Source organism: Copadichromis virginalis, unplaced genomic scaffold, assembly GCF_057382275.1.
Source record: "Copadichromis virginalis isolate Kocher_CV1m ecotype Utaka unplaced genomic scaffold, C_Virginalis_male_GT1.1 unmapped_scaffold_1, whole genome shotgun sequence".
NCBI classification, from domain to species: domain Eukaryota; kingdom Metazoa; phylum Chordata; class Actinopteri; order Cichliformes; family Cichlidae; genus Copadichromis; species Copadichromis virginalis.
This window is the reverse complement of record NW_028188589.1, coordinates 9,914,403-9,936,840: the sequence shown is the minus strand read 5'-3', so window position 1 is coordinate 9,936,840 and position 22,438 is coordinate 9,914,403. Positions and strand designations below refer to the sequence as shown.

The window sequence follows — 22,438 nt, the reverse complement described above, 5'->3', positions numbered from 1 at the left end:
TACTGAAACACTCCAGCAGAGGGCGCTGTTAAGTCCTTATTGTAACACAGTTACTGTGTGCAGTTAGACTTCAAGTCAAGTCAAGTCAAGTTTATTTATAGAGCACATTTAAAAACAACCAAGGCTGACCAAAGTGCTGTACAATAAATACAAATAAGATACAATAAAACACAATTCCATAAAACACCTCGCTAATAAAAATAATAAATAAACAAATAAATTAAACCTTTCTAAAAGCCAATGAAAAGAGGTGAGTTTTAAGAGCAGTTTTGAAAGTTTCTAGGCTTTTGGAGAATCTGACGTGAGGAGGTAAACTGTTCCACAGTCTGGGTGCAGCCACAGCAAACGCCCTCTCTCCCTTAGTCTTTAATCTATACCTGGGAACATCTAAAAGCATCAGGTCAGCTGACCTCAAAGATCTCCTGGGGCGATAAATACTAAGGAGTTCTGACAGGTAAGAAGGTGCAATGCCATTTAAAACCTTAAAAGCCAGCAGTAAAATTTTAAAATCAATCCTAAAAGCAACTGGGAGCCAGTGGAGAGAGCAGAGAACCGGAGTGATGTGGTCTCTTTTTTTTAGAACCGGTCAACAAGCGGGCAGCAGCGTTCTGCACCAGTTGAAGGCGATGCAGACAGGAACGATCTAGGCCAGCATAGAGGGAATTACAGTAGTCCAGCCGTGAAGTAATAAAGGCATGGACCACTCTTTCTAGATCGTTCCTGCAAAGGTAAGACTTGACTTTGGCTAAAATCCGCAAATGATAAAAAGATCCCTTGACTACAGAGCTGATTTGTTTATCAAGTTTAAAAGCATTGTCAAAAATAACACCGAGGCTCTTAATGGAAGAAGTGCAATCGGAGGTTAGGGGTCCCATAAAGTCAAAAGAGAAGTTGGGATCTTTAGGAAGCCCAAACACAATGACTTCAGTTTTACTTTCATTTAGGTGTAAGAAATTAAGAGTCATCCAAGTCTTAATGTCAGACAAACAGGAGAGTAACGGCTGCAAAGAAGCATTGCAGTCCAACCTCAGAGGGAGGTAGATCTGAATATCATCGGCAAAGATGTGGAAGGACACATTATGTTTACGGAGCACATCGCCCAGAGGGAGCAAATACAGAATAAACAACAGGGGGCCTAATATGGACCCCTGAGGTACGCCACAGGTTAAAGGAGCTCTGGGAGATGACAGTTCACCAAGGTGAACAGAAAAACTCCTGTTATTCAAATAGGACTGGAAAAACTTTAAGACAGTGCCCTTCAAACCGACACAGTGTTGAAGGCGGGATAGCAGTATGTTGTGATCAACAGTGTCGAAGGCTGCTGTCAGGTCCAGGGTTACTAAGACAGCAGCACAACCAGAGTCAACAGTTAAAAGCAAATCATTAAAAACTCTCAGTAAGGCGGTTTCTGTGCTATGCCGAGCTCTAAAACCAGACTGGAACTTCTCATAGAGATTGTTATTGTCAAGAAATAGCTGGAGCTGCGTGAGGGCGGCTCGTTCCAGTACTTTAGACAGAAAAGGGAGGTTGGAAATGGGCCTATAGTTAGAGAGTAGGGATGGATCTAGATTAGGCTTTTTAAGGAGAGGTTGAACAACAGCGTGCTTGAAGGGTGTTGGAAAACAACCAGAACTGAGGCAGGCATTGATCAGGACCAGAAGGAAAGGTCCGACTGAGTCCAGAACCTGCTTCAGAAGCCGAGAGGGGATAGCATCGGTGGAACAGTTGGTAGTCTTAACCTTGCAGACTATTTCATGCAGCTGAGAGAGAGAGATTGGTTCAAACTGGTTAAAAACAGAATGGCACAAAGAAGAAACACAGGGATTGGAAGGTGAAGATGGGATGACAGACTGCAAGGAGGAAATCTTGTTTACAAAGAAATTTAAAAAGTCATTACAGAGGGTGGCAGAAGGTGTGAGGCTGGTGGATGTGTAAGGATTAACAATGAAATTTAAAACACGAAACAGAGTCTGAGGTTTATGGACACTACTGCTAACCAGGTTTGATATGTAGGAGGACTTGGCCTCTTTGGCGGCTTTCTGATAGGTTGAAAGAGAGTCTCTCAGGATGTTAAAGGAAATGTGCAGCTTGTCCTTTTTCCACTTTCTCTCAGCACACCTACAGGTGCGCCTGAGAGCACGAACAGAGTCTGTAAACCAGGGTTCAGCGCGAGCTTTGGGACGAAGTGATTTTAAGGGAGCGATGAGGTCCAGAATATAAGTACATGTTGAGTTAAAAAGAGCAGTTAAATCTTCTGCACACAGGGAATCAATCCAATCCGCCGTGGAGAGCTCAGAGTTGCTAAAAGCAGCAGAAAACTGAGATGGTACATGGGTATTAATGATCCGGTGACGGCGTGAAGGAGGTTTAACTGCAGCATCAGAACAATGTGCAGTGGCAGAAAATAGAACAGGAAAATGATCAGAGATACACGCACTCTCACAAATTTCAGAGATGTGGATACCCAAGCCGTGAGACATGACGAGATCCAAAGTGTGACCTTTCTCATGTGTGGAGCCAGACACACACTGAGTAAGGTTGAAGGAGTCCAGCAGGGAAACAAAGTCTCTAACCAGAGGTTTAGATGGACAGCACACATGAATATTCAGGTCACCAACAATAAGAAAATGATCAAAATCTACTGAAAGCCCTGAAAGGAATTCCCCAAACTCACTAATAAAGTCCTTGTTGAATTTGGGAGGACGATATACCACTGCACACAGTAACGGAGTGGATGAGTTTAGTTTAAAAAGCTGTAGTTCAAAGCTGGAAAAGGAGGAAGATAAAATCTGATGGCAGTCATAAACAGATTTGAAAACACAGGCGAGGCCTCCGCCTTTGCCAGAGGACCTGGGAGTGTTGTAAAAACAACAGCCTGGAGGAAGAAGCTCAGGGAAAGCCACGGTCTCACCAGCGTGTAACCAGGTCTCCGTCAGGAACATAAAATCCAGATCGTAAGAAGAGAAAAAATCCTTGAGCAAAAACGTCTTATTGGAGAGGGATCGAGTGTTGATCAAAGCCAAAGCCACTTCATACATAATCTGCACTTATTTCCATCAGACATGCTGTCAGTAAATGATTGGTTTCTATACATTTCTAAACACAAAACCTCTTCACACTTCTAACATGCACATTTACACAACTAAATGGCAGTATTGATGAAAAGAAACACATTCAACAAATCCATTTAAACCTTAAAACAAACAAAAGGAAGCATCTCTATGGACAAACAAACCCCTCCACTTGGTTTGACCTGCTGATGTCATGTGTGTCATGTTCTCCTGGAGAACCTTGCTAAGCCTAACAGGGGACAGGTACTTCTGCCCAACCTGGCAGCCACAAAGTGAACTCATTTAGGTAAAGATAACCACATGCACCTAACCAGCCTGCACCAGCCTGACATTTCTTCCTCCTAAGTAAAAACCAATGGATGGATTGAACTTAGAGTCTCAGCTCAGTTTTCTATTTTGACCACCTACACCCCAAGATACTCTTTTAAAAAGTGTTGTTTTCAGATCCCTTTGAAGTTCATAAAGGGCCTGTTCATTTTCATTCAGATGTTTTATTACATAAATGTTACTGTTTTCTTTTGATTTATGCTCCCACTACACTGCACCTCTACAAACAACAATGCCACGGACTGTCAGCTGCTTTTACATGCTGTGAACATGAGTAGGTTTGATCAGAGTTTCAATTATCAAAGAAAAGACAAACTGAGCAAAAAGAAGGAAAAAAAGACCAACTTCTTCCCAACTGACAAGAAAAATACTCGTCATGTTTTCATAATAAAGGATCAGGCTCCCCATTTATGACAGCTTGGACCAATAATGTATGTTACACTGATGCTACTGTAGAGACAGGGTCAACATCCCTATTTAAATATAATTAATATACAAAACACAATAAAAGTTATACATGAATTATTCATTATTTTTACTATTGATAAAATTCATGTATACTAATCAAAGTTATACATGAGTAACGACATTATTAATAATGATTAATAATAATAATTCTAATGCCAACATGATGACTGTTCATAGCTCCTGCTTTGAAATACTGAACTTAAACATTGACCTGATGAAAGATCACAATTCACAGTGGCCCACTGTCAGAATCATTCTGAATATAAACTCATCGAGTTAATCTGAACCTTTCTCAAATGTGCTGTGAATAAATGCTGCTGCAAGCCACTGTGGGAAAGCTGTGTTATTATCATGGAAACATCTGTGACACAGAGGACGAGGACACAAAGGGACGACACGCAGAGGCTGTGTTAAAGTCAAAAATCCAAATCTTTAGTCCTAAACAGGCAGTGGTTACAAACAGGAAGACGAGCAGTCCATTAAACAGTCTACAGGGTCAAACATACAGAGAATTCAAACAGCTATTAAAAACAAATAACTGGACACTGAAAAACTTCAGTGATGTGTGAGGCACCAAAGGGAAGCAGCTGAGTATATTCAATGAATTCTCTTCAAATACAAAGACAGAAACTCCTACAGGCAGCATGCAAACTGAGCAGGATACACAAAGATCAGAGATTACAAAAGAAATCAGAAAAGGATTTCAAACTTACTGAGAGCAAGGCCTCTGTTACAAATCTGTCTAATAGAAAAACATGCTGTACAGATACAATACGCTCAGTGTTCATGGTCATTTAAAAACTGGCTCTACCTGAACCACTTCAATATTTTATGAAGTCACTGAGTCGACCATTTCTACAGTTTGTTTCCTTCATTGCAGTTAGAGTGCGGCTGGTAAGGATGAAAACACACACAGAGCGTAAATTGTCTTTGTTAGTAACAAACGTCAGCAAAGAAAAGACAAAACACACAAACACTCTCATGATATTCATGAATCATTAGAAAGCATCCAAACATTCTGCTCGTGGACTTTTACAGTCTTATTTGCACTCGCTCATCTTCATAATCATCCTGATCAATACATGACAGGGGAGGCTTTGAGGTAGGCGGGGCTCTCTGCTGATGTCAGCATGAAAGGCAGGACCAGCGTCTGCCACATGTTGGTGAAACATCACAGTACACTGGCGTGGTTTCCTTTCCAGATGTTGGACGTTTGACACTTCAACGTTGAGGCCAACAAGAAGACACAGTTTTGGGTCGGGTTGCTGCAGGGTTTCTAACTGAGCAAAAGCAGAAGCACACAGACCAACAGGGATCAGATGCTGAGTGTTAGAGGAACATCTGTGCTGATCACTGAATGCTGCTGTGGTCTCTTGTTGAAGTTGGCTGGTGGGACAGTCTAATAGTGATATCCTGCCCATCGGAGGAACACTTTTAAAAACACATGCAATACTTTGTTTGTATTACAGTCACAGTTTATCTTATTTTTGTCCTTTAAAAGTGTTGCTGTACTATAAAGTCCTATAATTTGAGGCTAAAACGGCTCAGAGAGTCTCTCTCTCAGAGGATCTCCTTTGAAAGTGGAGACGGCTTTATCCGCTGATCCACGTCACTTTACCTGGATGTTTTCTTTGAAGCTGGATGAAGACTCCTCTCCCTCACTCCTGTTGCAGCTGTGTGGTCCAGTTGGCCTCTGAGGTCACAGTCAACATCTGTAGCAGAAGAGGGGAAATAAAAGTCCAGGTTACCAAAACTGGGAGCTTTTCCAAAATAGAGCGTAACTGGACTTTTTCAGCCTTACAGGCAGATAGTCGTCTGAAGCTGCAGCTTTTTCTTTTGAGCTTTTTCCAATCTCTGCTCTCGGCTTTCTTTGAGAACATGTCTGCTTTCTTGGCATGGGTCTGTCTGCTGTTGGTGAAGAGACTAAATCCACATACTCGCTACTAAGATCTCCTCAAGTAGTCTCAACCAGATTACAGTTTAAGAGTAAATGTCTCCTGAGAGTTTCACCTTGGGGAGATGCTGTCTGGCTAACATGCAATCATGAGCATTAATCTATGAGGTGAAAAAGTCATTTTAAAAGCTCCAGCCACAAGTTTTATTTCATCTGTGTTTTGGTCAGAGTCCCATCAGACCTCCAGAATGGTGTCAGAGTGTTTTCTATCCACGTGATGAGCACAGGCCTCAGGTCCAGACCTCCACGGGCACCATAGCCTCTTTGGAGCTAATAGGTGCAAGAAGGTTTTGTTGGGATAGGAACTGAAGAGGAAACTGACGAGGAAGGCAAGGATCTTCTTCAGCTCCTCCGAGCCGGGACCTCTTTGTGTAGGCCAGCATTGGCCAGGTAGCCCTCCAGCATCGCTGGATGGCCGACAGTGGAAAACCTAGAGGAGTAGGAGAGAAACAGCAGCTTGGAGCATGTCTTTATACTGTTTAGTTTTTAGAGCCACAGACTTTCTTTTAATGTCATTGTTCAGGATCTATGACTGATTATGTATTTATTGTATTCCTCCATGACTGTGTGACAGCAAGTGGAAAAAAACCAGCTTCACCTTTGTTGATATGCTTGTAATTTTAATATTGATTAAATGGCCCATGAAATAATAGAAAGCTCATATATGAAAATGTATTTTAAGAAGTAAAATGTTAATCTGAGTACAAAGGAGTACACTCACCTTCTGGTAGATGGAGGTGTAGCGAGCGCTGGTGAACATCCAGGCCTCCTCGTAGAACTGATCACTGATTGGATCCAAAACATCGATGGAGGATCTGTGTAAGCGCTGAGGATCGTCCTGATGGACAGAACAGAAGGAGAGTGAGACAAGTGAAGATATACTAAACAACACTGTGACATGAACTGAGCCACACACAGTTTGATTCACAGGTGATTGACACATTATTTGACCACGAGCAATCTTTTCTGGTTTGACGCCGTCTTTGTAGCCAGAAACCAGCTCTCTCCTCGGCTTCCTCCACTACACGCTTCCCCCACGCCAGTCTCCTCCGTCACTATAAAGGGGAGAGTCATGAGCTCCATCACCCTCACCTGTGCCGTCCAACGTCCCGCCACCAGCCTCCACTGCAGCAGGCCAGAGACCACACCCCTGCCACAATAAGTAAAAGTATATCCTTGCTGTACCCTTAATGCTAAATGTGCTAAATTAACCGCTGCCTTTGCCCCTTTGGGATTATTCTTATGTCACTGGGATGTTGACCTTTGACCTTCACATTAGAGACATGGGCAGACATAATTAGTGTATGAATTTTAAAGTAACAGGTAATAAAGAGAGTGTAGCAAATGTAGTCAGGTTTATTACTCTGTATCACACATGAGTGCCCGAGGGAGGCGGGGCTGACTGGGGAGACACAGGAAACAGAGAGACAGGGCTGACTCGACATGAAACGATGAAACGTGGGACACGGGAACAGAAACTAAACACAGGCTGAAATGAACACTGAGGGAGGGAGAACTAAGATTACTGAGAGCCTGATAAATAAGAAGAACAAAAACCAAGAAAAACAAGAGTCAAAGAAAAGCAAAAACACAAAGCATTGGGCCAGGACCCACTGCTGTGACAGTTATATGTGATAAAAACATTAAAAACTGCTCACATGTTGAAATCTTTCTACGTATACTTTAGGTTCAGCTCTGCAGCCTGGCATTTGGTTAAGCATGATTCAAACATTTGATTTTGTTTAACTGGTTTTAATTATAGTTACTTTTTGTGAACATTTGTTGCAGCATTTAAAAATACATCATTTATTTTCAAACTTTTATTTGATTTAGAGCATCATATTTGACCAACGTAAATGTTTTAATTTCATATAAAATAACTGAAGCAGTGAACTAAATATCTGAAATCTTTCCTTCCTTAAAAGTTATAATCCTACTTAAGTTATAGTGCAAACGCTTAAGCAACAAATATACTTGATGCTAATTAATTAATATTTCCCTTTGATGTTGCAACTATGCGGTCACTTCTGTCTTTAAACAAAATAATATTTTCCAGTTACAGAAATCATAAAGTCCAAACTAAAGCGCTACTGTTGCTATATGCATTTTATATAAATCATGGATGATGGTCCTGACATGAAGGAAGAGAAAGTTACAGGTTGCATCCTTTGACTTTGTCTCCGTGCCTTTGGGCGATTTTCAGAAGGACAGATGTTTCTGTTCAATTCTTAAATCAATGTTTTCAAACACAAACACTATTTTAAAGCTTCTAGAGAGTAAAATATTAATGATAATTATAATAACAATAATAAAAACAAAAGCTCTCAGATCCATCAAACCAAGCAGCAGAAAGAACAATAACTGAAGAGAAAACTTTAACCTTGTAGACTTCATTATGTTCCAGCTGCTCTACAGACGCTGTGACCTCCAACTTAAGCAGGTCGTAAAGTATGTGCAGCTCAATAACTTCATAATCAGACCCTGTGGTATTTAGGCAGCAGAACAACTAAGAATAACAACTACAAATAATGTTTTTAGGTTTCTGTTGTACTGCAAGGTTCTGTACAGGAGAACCAAACCAAGAGCAAACATTACATCTCATTTACACCTGAGCACGAAGAGCCATCAGCATTTAGCAAATTGAATCATCTTTGTTTAGATGCAAGAAGAATCATATAGAAATGAAAAAGTAGAAATAGAAATCCAGAGCAAAGATATCCTCTAATTCAGCGTAGCACATGTGCAGCTGCTGCGATTCACGTAAGCATTCGGCTCGTCGCTGTTGCAGATTTTTCTCTCGCTGTTCTGGCTCACAGCGCTGCAAACACAAAAATAAATATCCCCAAAGGTGTGAAAGGGAGCTAATTAGTAAGAGTATTGTTACTCTCCGCAGGAGTCGTCCAGCAGTAGAAATCAGTCCAATAACAAGGTGTGTAACATCTAGCAGGGTGACAGAAAAACCCAGGGTAACTTCTAAGGACCTCAACGTCTCTCTCACATTGTGTTTTTTAAACATGCTTCCATTTGTCACTTCAGTCTTTACTCTGAAATACAGGAAGAGAAATCATGGCTGAAACAATTTCTCATGAAACCAGGGGTGTGGTCCAACAGTCAGTTTGGTGAGGAAGGTTCCTAACTGAGAGAAGTGACCCAGAAGTATCTGTGTAGCAGCCACAATGAATCCAGATCATGAGCTTTATTAACTGATCAAAGTCTCTTCTTTCATCTTCTGTATCATTCAGTTTGCATTGGTAATGCCCATTATTGTAATGCTTTTTTAAGACCAGCAAAACTTTATTTCACTTTGGGTTAGCTGGGATAAGTGATGGATGGAGGGAATTTTACTTCAGCCACAGAAATCCTAAACAGGAAGGAGGAGCAGAGTTACAGTGGATCACTATCCAGCAGGGAAACAAGGTTTATTTCAATTTCTTGGCCATGAGTGAGATTTACTGAGTGGGCAAATTAGGGAGACGACACCATCAGATCCCGAGCCCTCCATGTGTTAATCAAGAGACTGCTGCTGTGCTACATCCATAAATAATGAATAAATTAGGAGCTAAAGCTGAAAGGACAGTTTATTTGTACCATCAGTGAAGATATTTTACATTTGAATTTTTTATTTAACATTTGCAAGATTCAATAACATAAAGAACCTGAACAAGAAAACATTTATGTGGATCAAAATACATTAAAACAAAAACTTTATAATAATAAACTTTATAATGTTGAAACTTTTCAACCAACTGATGAAAAGAAAGCTAACCACTTGACATGAACACTACAGTAGGACAGTTTTGAAAGCTTAAAATGCAACTAGGGGAAGAGTTTGATTCACAGCTGCCTCATCAGATTTTTACAGGAGATTCTATCTGAACTCTGTGGAGCCTGATCTCAAGCTTTTTGAGTCTGACACAGAAACCAGAGGATCTTTCTGTGTCTTCAGATTCACTGTGATCCAGTGATGGGAGTGATTTCAGCCCTGAGTGATCGCGCTGATGTTTGCACAGAGCAGACAATGAGGTGAATGTTTGGGCACATTGGTAACAGTGAAACAGTTTATTAGTAACGTGGGATCGTTTGTGTTCAGAGTATGAACTGAGATTCCTGAAGCTCTTGTCACACTGGTCACAGCTGTAGTTTCCTTCCATGTGTGCACGTTCATGCCTGTTACAAGTACTTGAATGTGAGAAGCTTCTGTCACAGTGTCTGCACTTGTGTGGTTTCTCTCCTGTGTGGACTCGTTTGTGTGATTTAAGCTGACCTGCAGTGGTGAAGGATGACCCACACTGATCACAGAGGTGCTTTTTAACCCCACTGTGAATCAGTTCATGTTGTTTTAAATCACTTGATGTGGTGAAGCTTCTCCCACATTCTTTGCAGTATTTCAGTTTGTCTCCAGTGTGTCTACGTTGATGTCTTTTTAGGGTCTTTTGCCGACTGAAAGTTTTTCCACAGAGGTCACAATGAAAGTCTTTCCCACCACCACAGTGATGACAGGGTTGAGAACTGGATCCATCTGTGTCGCTCTGCTTCTAAACAAAGACACAAAGACAGTGTAAGTCAGTCCTTCAACATTTGTATCCTGAACGTCGCCTGAAATAAAGAGCATCTCTGCAGACGTCCAACTACATTTGACTGTTTCAGTTAACACACTCAGTTTACTGGGCTTCAATAACTACAATACTACCACCATAATACTACAGTAATACTAAAATCATAACTGAAAGGAAAATCTGAATAATCACTCAGAGCTGCTTTACCATGCAGTAGAATTGCTAACATGCTAACACAGTTTAATGAGCAGAGTTGTTCCAAACAGTCAGGCTAAAATGACAAGATAACAATATAAATACATACCTCACAGTAGCTGCACTTGTAGAGTCTCTTTCTGGTGTGGATCTGTTGGTGTTGTCTCAGGTGATGTGGAGCTTTAAAAGTCTTCTCACACAGGTCACATTGATAAGGTCTCTCCTCAGTGTGGGTAAACATGTGTTGTTGTAAGTGTGCGTCTCTTGTAAACTGTTTGCCACACTGTTCACAGCAGTACACATCATGTCTGGTGTGAATGCGTAGGTGTGCATTTCGGTTCCCTCTCTGGCTGAAAGTTTTTCCACAGATGTCACAGCTGTATGCCTTAATTCCAGAGTGGGTAACTAGATGACTCTGTAAGCTGCTACTGTGAGTAAAAGCTCTGCCACACTGATCACAGCTGTACGCTTTAACTCCACTGTGGATGAGCTGGTGTTGTTTTAGGTAACCCTTCCAGGAAAAAGACTTTCCACACAAGTCACAGCTGAACGGTCTCTCTCCAGTGTGGATGACCTGATGCTGTTTTAGTGAAGCCTTCAGAGTAAACTCCATCCCACACTCGTCACAGCTGTATGCCTTAATTCCAGAGTGGGTAACTAGATGACTCTGTAAGTGGCTACTTTGAGTAAAAGCTCTGCCACACTGATCACAGCTGTACGCTTTAACTCCACTGTGGATGAGTTGGTGTTGTTTTAGGGAACCCTTCAAGGAAAAAGACTTTCCACACTCGTCACAGCTGAACGGTCTCTCTCCAGTGTGGATGACCTGATGCCGTTTTAGTGAAGCCTTCAGAGTAAAACCCTTCCCACACTCGTCACAGGTGTGTTTTTTCTCTCCCTTTCTTCTGTGAGGTTTGTCGGCCTCCTGAGAGCGCTGACTTCTGGCTCCATGTTGGTCCTGCAGTGACAGAGATACAAACAGAGGCAGTGAGTGAAATGCAGTCGTGGAACAAACTCAACCTTCAAACTCCATTAACACTAGTTTTAAACCTGAAGGTGGAGCGTGGCACCAAACACCTTAAAGGTCTCTTATCCCCACCTGCTGGTAGTTCTAACACATTACATCCAACCTGCTGTTAAAGATAATTCATGACTGTTCAAACACTAAAATCATGCCCATCCCTCCTGATTGTACACACACACACACACACACACACACACACAATTTTATAATTTTGATTATTTTGTTGTTTCCTATTACATATTTCTATAATTTGTATAGATTTATACAGAATTATTCAGTGATAATAAATCCTATGTTTGTTTATTCTAAAGGAACCCCGTTAGCTTCCACAACAGATGTTGCTCGTCTTCCGTCAAATACTCACATAAAATATTACACAATAAAGTGGATTCAAGATATCCACATAATTTCACTCTTACATCCACAGTGAGGTTTCACAATTGTTCAAATATAAGCAATCAATAATAATAATAATAATATCAATAACATTGAGGCACATTACACAAATTTCAAAAACAAATCATGTCTTACAATATTTACAACAACTAAAAGCTCTGTAAATCGGCTTTTAAGTGTTCATTGAAGTTTTGAATAATTCTCTAATTTTTTAAGGCAACTTATTCCACTTAAAAGTTGCTCTAAATGTAACAGTTTTACAAAACGTTACTTTTAACTCGAGCATTTACTAAATTACAGCTTGTTGAAAACTGTGTAATATGATGATGTATTTCATCTGGATACTGCAGCTGAGCAGAATAAATGTGGTGTGTTTAACAGAATTGCTTTCTTTAGAACTACAAGTAAGCCATAGAATATTTTAGCCTGTACAGGAAGCCAAGAAAGGTTATTATGCATTTGATCAATATTAGTATAGTATGAACATCTTCACACTAATCTGGACGCCTTATTCTGGACTAACTGAAGTCTGTTAAGATCTGTCTTATTAGCTGCTGACCAAATGATTGAACAATACTCCAGATGAGACATTACTAGTGCATTAATGACATCTTTCATAATGAAGAAGTGATACACAAAGAGCATTTCATAGCCATAGCTATGCCTTGTCGGCAGAGTTATGTGACATTAGTGATGTTTGTACTTTCAGCGTTAACTTGGTTTTAAATAGGGCTGGGAATCGTCACTGATTTCTAGAATCGATTCGATTCCGATTCACAAGGTCCCGAATCGATTCGATCCACGATTCGATTCAATTCGATTCGATTCGATTTTGAATCAGTCCGAAATATTATTATATGAACCATAATATATATAAAATTATGATAATTCACCTTGTATATGTACTGTCAAAAGAACCCTCTAAGCCTTGTGAATGAATTACATAAATTTCAAAATTAAGAACAGATACTAAAGCAGTTAAATAATGTAATTTTTAATTAACATTAGTATATATATTTTTTCATACATACATTTCAAGTGGATCAGGGATCCAGTGCAAATAGAACACATCTTTTGTAAACATCAGTAAAACCTCAGAGAAATAGTTTTGCTGTTAGTGTCTCACACAGCTTTTCTGAAATCCACTATTGTGTTTTGGAGACACACAGTATAACACAGCATGTACAAGTGAACTGACAGAAACTGACCGATCAGAAAATGAAAAACTGCCTTTTAAAATACTTCAAAAAATGAAAACATATTGAACAGTATTGTAAAACCTCTGTGAAACTAATGCAATTTAGCCTTATTTATAACTACCCTCTCACTTCTTTGAGACTGTAAGGTTTTTCTGCAAGAAGAGAAGCTGGTCTACATGTTGTGGAGTCAGGCAGCTCCTTTGTGCGGTAACAATGTCACCAGCAGTTGAAAACACTCGTTCAGAAGGAACACTGGTCCCAGGTATGGAAAGATACTGCTTTGCTTGTAGAGCCAAGAGAGGATACTCCCTTTCATGGTCCCTCCACCAGATCAAAGGATCCTCAGAAAGTGCAACAGGCTCAACGCCCCTGTATCGATTCACTTCTTCCTTTGCCTTCTGAGTTGGTGTTTTCTGTGGTGCTGTGGTTTTTGTTGAGTAGGCTGGCCCAAGGAGAAAAATTAATGCAGAGTCCTTTGACCTCTTAATTGGAGGGACATAATCCACTTCATCAACACCACCAAGAGAGATGTCAGGGACAGTTTCCTCAGATGTGTCACCATCAGACTGTCGCTGTAGAAAAATGAAAACTTAATTAATAAAGAAATTACTATTTATATTCTAACTCGAGTAGTGCAAAAAAACCAATAATTTTTTGTTTTTGTTTCTGTAACTCACAATAGCTGTGTCCACGTTCTCCAAACCTGCTGCTTCCAACACCAACTGAGAGAATGTGTTGTTACAGGTCTCTTTGGACAAGAATGGCAGGGCCTTAAAGCGAGGATCTAATGCTGATGCAATGTACAGCTTGTCCTTTAGGGCCACATATCTTGAAAAGAGATTTTGCACATTTAACTCAGTTTATTATGTTGGATATACATGTGCATGGTTACATACACTCATGCAAGATCAGAAACATTAATATACGACTTTGTTTCCATAATTTATATATAAACATCTATAGATATATAGATATAAAATCAAAAGGCCTATTACTAGACAAGAGGGCTTAACTAACATTTTTATAATATATAGATTTTTTCACTATAATAAGAATTTTCATGTAATACATGCATCCATACAGTTACACTCATTCATGGCATATACACACAATTCATAAACATACCTTGACTTCAAGTTGTCGTATACAGCAGTCTTGAGGTCTTTAATCAGTGAGGAGTCATGAGAGACACTGATCATCTTCTCCAGCAGCTGTGCATGCAGAGGTGCAATGATGGAAAGGGTCGGGGACTTTTCTTCAGACATAACCAGTGTGGCTGCTTTCAGCGGCTTCAGAGCTTTCACTATATCTTCTCCATCAGTTATGTCAGCCTCTGTAAGACTACAGAGATTACTGTCATTTCTCCTCACTTCAGGTGAGAGTAGAGCTGCAGAGATTGCTGGTTGTTGCTCTAGGAAGCGTTCCAGCATCTCCAATGTGCTGTTCCATCTGGTCACCCCATCATTCACCAGCTTATGGGCAGGTAGATTCAGTATCTTTTGCTTCTCTTTAAGCTTGCGACTTGCAACAGTGCTGCGATGAAAAAAGGATGCTATGCGTCTCACTCGGCCAAGCAGCTGAGCAACAGCTGGAACTTTCAGTCCTGCTTGTGAAGCTAAATTGAGTGTGTGGGCAAAACAACCAATGTGCAACCAGCCCGTTATTTCTACAGCTCGCACCATATTTGCAGCATTGTCAGTTACGATGACTGGATTTTTGTTTGTAAGCTCCCATTCTTCGATTGCTTTGAACATAATTTCAGATAAATTAGCTGCTGTGTGGCTTGCTTCGGTGGTTCTTGTCTGTAAGACATGAGACACGAGTCTCCACTCCTGGTCGATATGGTGTGAGGTGATAGTCAGGTAGTTATCTGTTGCTCTGGATGTCCAGCTGTCACAGGTTATAGCGACTCCCTCTGCTGACTTGAGTGAGGCTGTAACATCGTGTTTCACTTTTTCATACATGTTTGGGATTACCACTTCACTCAAATGTTTGCGTGATGGTAAAACATAGCGTGGTTCTAGCGTATTAATGAGGTTTTGGAAGCCATCATTTTCAACAACGCTGTACGGACGTATATCTTTACATATGAAAGTTGCCACAGACTGGGTTATTTTTTGGGCACGTGGAGAAGTGGATTCAAACTTCACTGCAAATGCCTTTTCGAGTGAGCGTTGCTTGGTGTCGGCCGTTTTTGCTAGCAGGATATCTGGATGATGCCTCGTTAAATGATTTCTGAGATTTGTGGTATTTCCACAGTGCTTTACCTCCATTTTGCACATCTTACATACGGCTTTGCTTTTGTCCGGCTCTTCACTGTCTTCACAGTTCTTAAATCCAAAGTGTTGCCAGACATCTGCCTTTAGGCTCGGTGGCACATTCCCGGGAGTAGCCATGATGGTTCATGCGTCCAGGTCACTTAACTCTCGCGTGACTTCCTCATGTTAACCGCTTGCAAATTTCATACGCGGCAAACTACATATGTATAAAAAAAAATCGATTTCCGGATTTAATGAATCGATATCGTTTTATTCCAGTTAGAATCGATTTTAATCGATGAATCGATTTTTTAAACCCACCCCTAGTTTTAAAGCCTTTAAAATATACGCCGTTCAATAGTCGACCTTAATCTGACAGAGAATGTGATGATTTTGTGGATAATTAAAGTCAGTCATATATCCACAAACACAACAAGCTGAAAGTCAGTGATGCTGCTCGGTTTGCAGTCCTGAACATCACGGCACAAGCAGGATCCACTGCACTGTTAATGTTAGCTGTGTTATATTGCTGCCTCTGTTCGGTGGTGTCGAGCCAAACGCACTTTAACGTGTGTTTGAACGAGCTGACGGTTCACTCGTTAAGCTGAAAGAAAGATGCTTTAATCACAGCAGTCACACATGTGTCCACTGCACCATCTGGAACTCTTCTTGTTTACACTCGTAATAACACAAACACTAAATCCTGCTTCTCTGGTGCTGTTGTGTAGCAGTGTGTACACCTGAGACTGTCACCTGTCTGTCTGTCCTGCACTCTCTCTCTGTTTCTTTCTCTCTGATTGTGGAATAAAAGTATGAACATGTGTTTATAAGTTACACTTGTGTTTGAATCCTGCAGCTTATCACACATTTGATTTCCATGTGTGACGACTGCAAATGTCCAGAGTGAGGACAGACTGAGGGACCCACTGCTGCACATCATCTGTGAGGCTTTGCAGCCCTGATGATCCACCAGGACAAACTCAGCAGTGTGTGAGGAAGAGGAGGAGGAAGAGCCAGCAGCAGCTGACAGATGGAGAGAATAGACAGACTGTTCCCTGTTTGTGAAGGACTGCTAGGAAAGTTTAACATAACTGTTTGTGCTGAATCAGTCTTATTAGGTAATGTTCAAATAATGTGATCATCCCAGTGTTTTCAGTGTGGGAGAAAGTACTCAGGGCCTTCAAGTTACACACTATGAAAGGCAGCAACAAGTTTAATGTTCACAAACCTAAAGTCTGTATCAGCAGCAGGATAGAGCTAAAAATAAATGTTGGTTTCAGTTCTATGAAGCTTTGAGTATTTTGGATCAGTAGCTGCTGTGTGTGTTGCATCATATTGCTGTAACTGTTTATATGCTTTATATATTCTGAGCTAAGTTGATCTATAGTGTTACATGATATTCTATAAGGATGTTATGTGTTTGTAGACTTTCTGCCCAGTTTGACCCATTTAGCAGAAGTCAGCCTGTTTAAGGCTCTGATATCTATTCTGTGTGACTTACAGCAGTTATGACATGGTCTGATTTTCTCACCCAATAAAGGAATATTTCATATATCAGTCTACTCTTCATTCTATCAGACACAGTTATCACAGCTCCTGCATTTGCTTTTTACACATATATGTAAGCATTGAGCCACATTTAGTACCAACATGTTCTCCTTCATTTCTGTCAAACAAAGCTGTATGAAACGTTTCCAGCTGTTAGTATCATGGTTGCTAGGAAACCTGGGCAGCGCGACGGAGGCTAGACGTCCCATTTCACGAGCCTACGAGCCTCGCACTTCGGCCTTAGCGGTCTTTGAGTACGTGGCCCTTGAGGACTTTAAAGCTGCAGAACCTGAATCGGGATACAGCCATGATGATCTCCAGCCTCGTGCTCGCCAACATTCTCACCTGAGTTAAGAAGACGATCACTGAAATGGTCTCAGCAGGTCCTTTGATGACAGCAATGAAATGCAGTGGTAAGGCTTTTTGGGGATTAAGTTCGTTTTCATGGCAAAGAAGGACGATGCAGTTCATCTGATCACTCCTCATAACATTCTGGAGTGCAGGCAAAATGCTATTATAAAAACTTAAGCAGCAACTTCTCCAGGTTCCAATATTTATGCAATTCTCAAACCTTTTGGCCACGACTGTATAACCTCTTCTGAAGTTTAGTGGATATTATACATGGTTATGCTCAGGATGTGTCGGCCAGTTTCCACTGGAAACGCCTTTTGGTTAAACTGTCAGCGAGGAATTTGCATTTGCACTGTTACATTTTTATATAACTTTAATGCACATAAACAACAGCTGCTTGTTTCAGTGAAAATACATTGATGGGTTTTTAATAAAGTTGTGCAGCTGTAAAGTATTTTGTCTGGTGTCAATTCTATCGTCAGCTACATCGTTATGGCAAATGTTCAGATGTATATGGTGATAAATATCTTTGGTCATATGGTCCTGCTCTGTCTGTCACCTTCTGTGTTGAGCTCATTGTTTCCTCTGTAGTGGCTGAGCTGAGTCCAAGTAGCTGAAAATGTTCCTCTGCTGCTCCGTCAGACTCTCCTCCTCCTGCTGATCAGCTGGGACACAAAACAGATCTTTGTTAGGCTCCACACTGCACTGAAGAGTCAAAGTGTCTCATATGTTCATCTGACAAGTAAAAGAACACATTTTTGTTTCCCGAGGTGGGCAACTTGTTGGAAACAAACACAAAAGCTTTGAGCACTGATACCTGCCATTGCTGGCATTGAAAAATGCAACGCCAGCAATGTGGATTGTCAAGACTCAAACCAATCATCAAGCAAAGACAACAGGGATCATTTGTTTCTGTTTATTTAGCATTCACAGCATTTGTAGTTGCCTTCTGTGCAGGGGAAGTCCACGCACACTGTGTGGTACCGCCATCCGCAGAAGGTGCATTCAACCTCTGTAAGAGAAACGAGGTTGTCTGAGACTGAAATGATATTCACTAAAGAAGTGGTGATTTGTAAAACTTCAAGTGTATGATAAGGTGAAAACAAATACACAACTGCATGTCATGTAGTTGAAGGTTTTTTTTCTTTTGGAAGACCGGAAAACACTGAAAGTTACAAATTAGTCCTTTATTTATCCAGGTAAAAAAAAATCTCATTGAGATTAAAAATCTCATTTCCAAGAGAGACCTGGCGTCATGGCAACACAAGTCACATACCACACAGGTATATAACATTTAAAACAAACACAATATCCCAACATGTGTAACAAATGTATTGTGCTTGAAACAAATTCAGAATAGGTGATAAAGCAGCTGCACATGTGTGTCACGAGTAAATCTGGCTGTATAACAAACAGAAACAAATGATCCTGCTGTCTTTGCTCAATGGTTGGTTTGAGTCTTGACAATCCACATTGCTGCCATCTTTCAATATGTTTGAATGCACCAGTGTAAGTGCAGCCACTCAGACTCAATGTGTTCATAGAAACAGGTGCAGATGTGTCACGAGTTCATCCAGCAGTAGCTATGGCACTTGGCCACAGTGGACTGACCTGCATTCGAGACTGCTCCAGCTGCTCTGTGACAGTCAGTAGATCTGCTACAAATTAGAGATGGCACGATACCACTTTTTTATGTCCGATACCGATACCAATATCATAAATTTGGATATCTGCCGATACCGATATGAATCCGATATAGTGTTTTTTAATCAACAAAACTGTTTTTTAAAATATCTTGCTGCATTTTGCAAGTCTGCAAGTTCATACTCAAGTTTAAAACAACAACTACACTAAAGCTATTCTGTTATACCTGTATACAAAAAAAATATTTCATAGTTCAGCAATACTGATCAATCTAATAAACTTAGACCTACACCATCCTCCCTATTCTGGTATTTTAAAGAGTACTTAGCGTAAATATTAAGCAACCTAACTAATAGGGTTCCAACTCCAAGCAACAACAAAAATAAATAAATAAAAAATAGGGAACCACCCCTCACGCGCCACCTCATGATGCTTAATCGACGTAATCAACCTTAATTTGATGCAGTGTGAAAAAAAATGCACAGAAATCAATTATTTTTCAAGAAATATTAAATAGATTCAACATCTTTCTTCAACAAAATTGCAGACTGCACAGATGGTACCTTCCCAAAGGAAAAAGTACTATAGCTTACTAGGGTATATATATTAGACTTAATAGTCACAGTAATTGACTTCTATTCATTTTACATCAAATTAAAACTTTGGGTGTCAGATAAGTATTTATTAAAAGCTCGACATTTTAAATGAGAATAAGAAAGAAAAGTCTGTCTTTGTGCCCCCTTTTCCCTGTTAATGCCCTATCGGCCCCCCTGGCTAAACTTTGCTAGATCCGCCCCTGCACAGTTACCAGCGTCAGCTACGTAGTAAAAGATCCTGGTGTAGCAAGTAATATTAAATAAATTGTAACAACAGCTTATCAAGCTTAAACGTGCTGCTGTTGTTCAGCCGCTGGTTTCCTCTTTCTGGTGCAAAGTGGGCCAAAAACAAACAAGAGAGACGGACTCGAGACAGAAAAGCCGATCAGCTGATCATTAAGCGAGAGGCAGTCGCTCGTTAAGCTTAACGCAGGAATGCTTTACAAACATTCAGAGATGGACTTACACACTTGCTTTACTTCTCTCGGGATAACTTTGTCGGAGATGAAATGCTGGGTTGCTAGCGAAGCTCCACATGCTATCCAGACTACCGACAGGTCCCGCATGCCACAGCCGCTCTATCACGTGATGCATACTGCTCCGACGTGCTAACGTTCTGAGGCGAGTTACGGCGTGTTGCAAGTTTTGTGAGGTGCTTTCGTGATATTTAATGGATCGGATTACATTTTTTATTTTTCTCCGATATCCGATCCAGTAATTTAGGTCAGTATCGGACCGATACCGATACGTAATATCGGATCGGTCCATCTCTACTACAAATTGCAGATCATATGCAAGTTTTGAAATGACATTATAAATATTCCTAACTTAGCCACGGCAGCCATGTTGATGTATTACCTATATTGGTATCACTGTGGGGTTGTATACTGTTGCTCTAAGGTGGAATTACCCTGTGGAAATAGGAATTTTCCATTTTAGAGCATTTTGAAATCACTGAAAGTTAGGTCAATTATGGACAATTTGAAAGGGCTTTTATTTTTGAAAGCAAAATCAGAATGACTTGATACTGATATGGTATCACTGTGGGGCTTTATACTGTTGATCTAAAGTGGAATTACCCTGTGGAAACAAGAATTTTTCATTTTAGAGCATTTTGAATCGTTAGAAGATTAAGTCAAATATCCGCAATTTCAAAGGGCCATTACTATGAAAAGCAAAATCAGAATGACTTGATATTGATATGGTATCACTGTGGGGCTGTATACTGTAAATATAGAGTGAAGCTATCCTGTGGAAACAGGAATTTTCCATTTTAGAGCATTTTGAAATCACTGAAAGTTAGGTCAATTATGGACAATTTAAAAAGGCTTTTATTTTGGAAGGCATAATCAGAATGACTTGATATTGATATGGTATCACTGCGGGTTTGTATACTGTTGATCTAAGGTGGAATTACCCTGTGGAAACAGAAATGTTCCATTTTAGAGCATTTTGAAATCACTGAAAGTTAGGTCAATTATGGACAATTTGAAAAGGCTTTTATTTTTTAAAGCAAAATCAGAATGACTTGATATTGATATGGTATCACTGTGGGGCTGTATACTGTTGATCTAAAGTGGAATTACCCTGTGGAAACAAGAATTTTTCATTTTAGAGCATTTTGAATCGTTAGGAGATTAAGTCAAATATCGGCAATTTCAAAGGGCCATTACTATGAAAAGCAAAATCAGAAAGAATTAATTTTGATATGGTATTACTGTGAAAAAGCCTGCGGTTGAAAAGTGTTGATACAAAGTTCAAATAGTATTTGGAAATACGACTTTTGCTTTTAAGAGCATTATGAATTCATTGAAAGAGTAGTTCAAAAATGAAGATTCACAGGGCTTTTACTTTGAAATCCAAAATAAGATGGCCTTGATAGTGACAGGGCACAATTAGGGTACAAGGCTGTGTCATATAGATGTAACATTAGAGTTTGTAAAAAAAAAAAAAAAAGCCTAAATTATATGTTATTATGTTCTTAACATATCTGTTTATTCACTCGAAGTTGGCTTTTATTTTGAAATCCGGTTTCCACATCCATTCCCGTAATACTTTGAATACACAGGGAACGTAAAACAAACTGGAGGCTGGCTTGACATCAGTGAATGCCTCTGTTAGCTACACAGAGTTGCTCAGAGTGCTTGTGTTACACTAGCTAATCTACTCAGTCACTTTAACAGAACTATTAACATTCACATCTCACAGAACTGATTTGATTGGAGCATTACAACACGTTTGCACAGAGCATAGGAGCGCACTGACTCTGCTTCACGAGCGCTCCACCTAACGAGCGGGCTCGCGGTGCGGTCGCGCGGGACACTCCTCTGGTTTTCTCCCGTGTTTACATATAAATAACTTTGGCGGACCGCCTTAACTCTCCCATTCACATTAACGTGGGTAACCATGGTGACAATAAACAACATTTTCGGTGCGAGCACCGTGTACCGACCTGTAAAAGCAGGTGAAGAGCAGAGTAAGGAAGACACGATGCGTCTCTGCTTTCCTCCAGAACGTGTCTGAGGAAGCAGCGGAAGGTGGGCTCCACTTACTGCACCCCGAAACCCCGGAGCAAGCACCAAAGTTCCGCCCTCACTGCTTTCTAACATAAAATGAATCCCTGTTACATGGATTTTCTATCCTCTTAAAGAAACTGAAAATAAATACATATAGCAATGAAAAATGTCCCGTTACATGAGTGTTTTACACAAAATAATATTCATGTGGTCATTCCCTCACAGGGGTGCCACAACTACACTGCTGTTTTGACAGAGACACAGTGTGTTTATCTAACTTGGCTGAAGCCAAAGTTCTCCAGACAAATTCAGTCTGTTTCTGCCAAGTGTGAACT

At 40.3% G+C, this 22,438-nt stretch overlaps 1 protein-coding gene and 1 long non-coding RNA gene across 2 annotated transcripts in view; both read right to left on the bottom strand.

The window, feature by feature from the left end:
• The window catches only part of LOC146679796 (uncharacterized), a 188,780-nt gene extending 166,612 nt beyond the window's left edge, over positions 1-22,168 (bottom strand). Inside the window, exon 1 of the long non-coding RNA XR_014918506.1 lies at positions 22,040-22,168. This is a non-coding gene — a long non-coding RNA (uncharacterized LOC146679796). The remainder of the gene's footprint in view (positions 1-22,039) is intronic.
• LOC146679797 (E3 SUMO-protein ligase ZBED1-like) lies at positions 12,840-15,768 on the bottom strand. The gene is made up of 3 exons (XM_085450342.1): positions 14,316-15,768; positions 13,868-14,018; positions 12,840-13,762 (listed from the first exon to the last, which is right to left on the bottom strand). The coding sequence occupies exons 1-3, from the start codon at positions 15,584-15,586 to the stop codon at positions 13,316-13,318; spliced, it is 1,869 nt and encodes a 622-aa protein (XP_085306468.1). The 5' UTR covers positions 15,587-15,768; the 3' UTR covers positions 12,840-13,315.
• Positions 22,169-22,438: the final 270 nt, after the last annotated feature.

Excerpts from the sequence above, each read along its gene's own strand:
- LOC146679797 (XM_085450342.1), bottom strand. The coding sequence starts at position 15,586 with ATGGCTACTCCCGGGAATGTGCCACCGAGCCTAAAGGCAGATGTCTGG. Across the intron at positions 14,019-14,315 it reads TACGACAACTTGAAGTCAAG|ATATGTGGCCCTAAAGGACA; the intron begins GTATGTTTATGA and ends TCTCTTTTCAAG. Across the intron at positions 13,763-13,867 it reads AGAACGTGGACACAGCTATT|CGACAGTCTGATGGTGACAC; the intron begins GTGAGTTACAGA and ends ATTTTTCTACAG.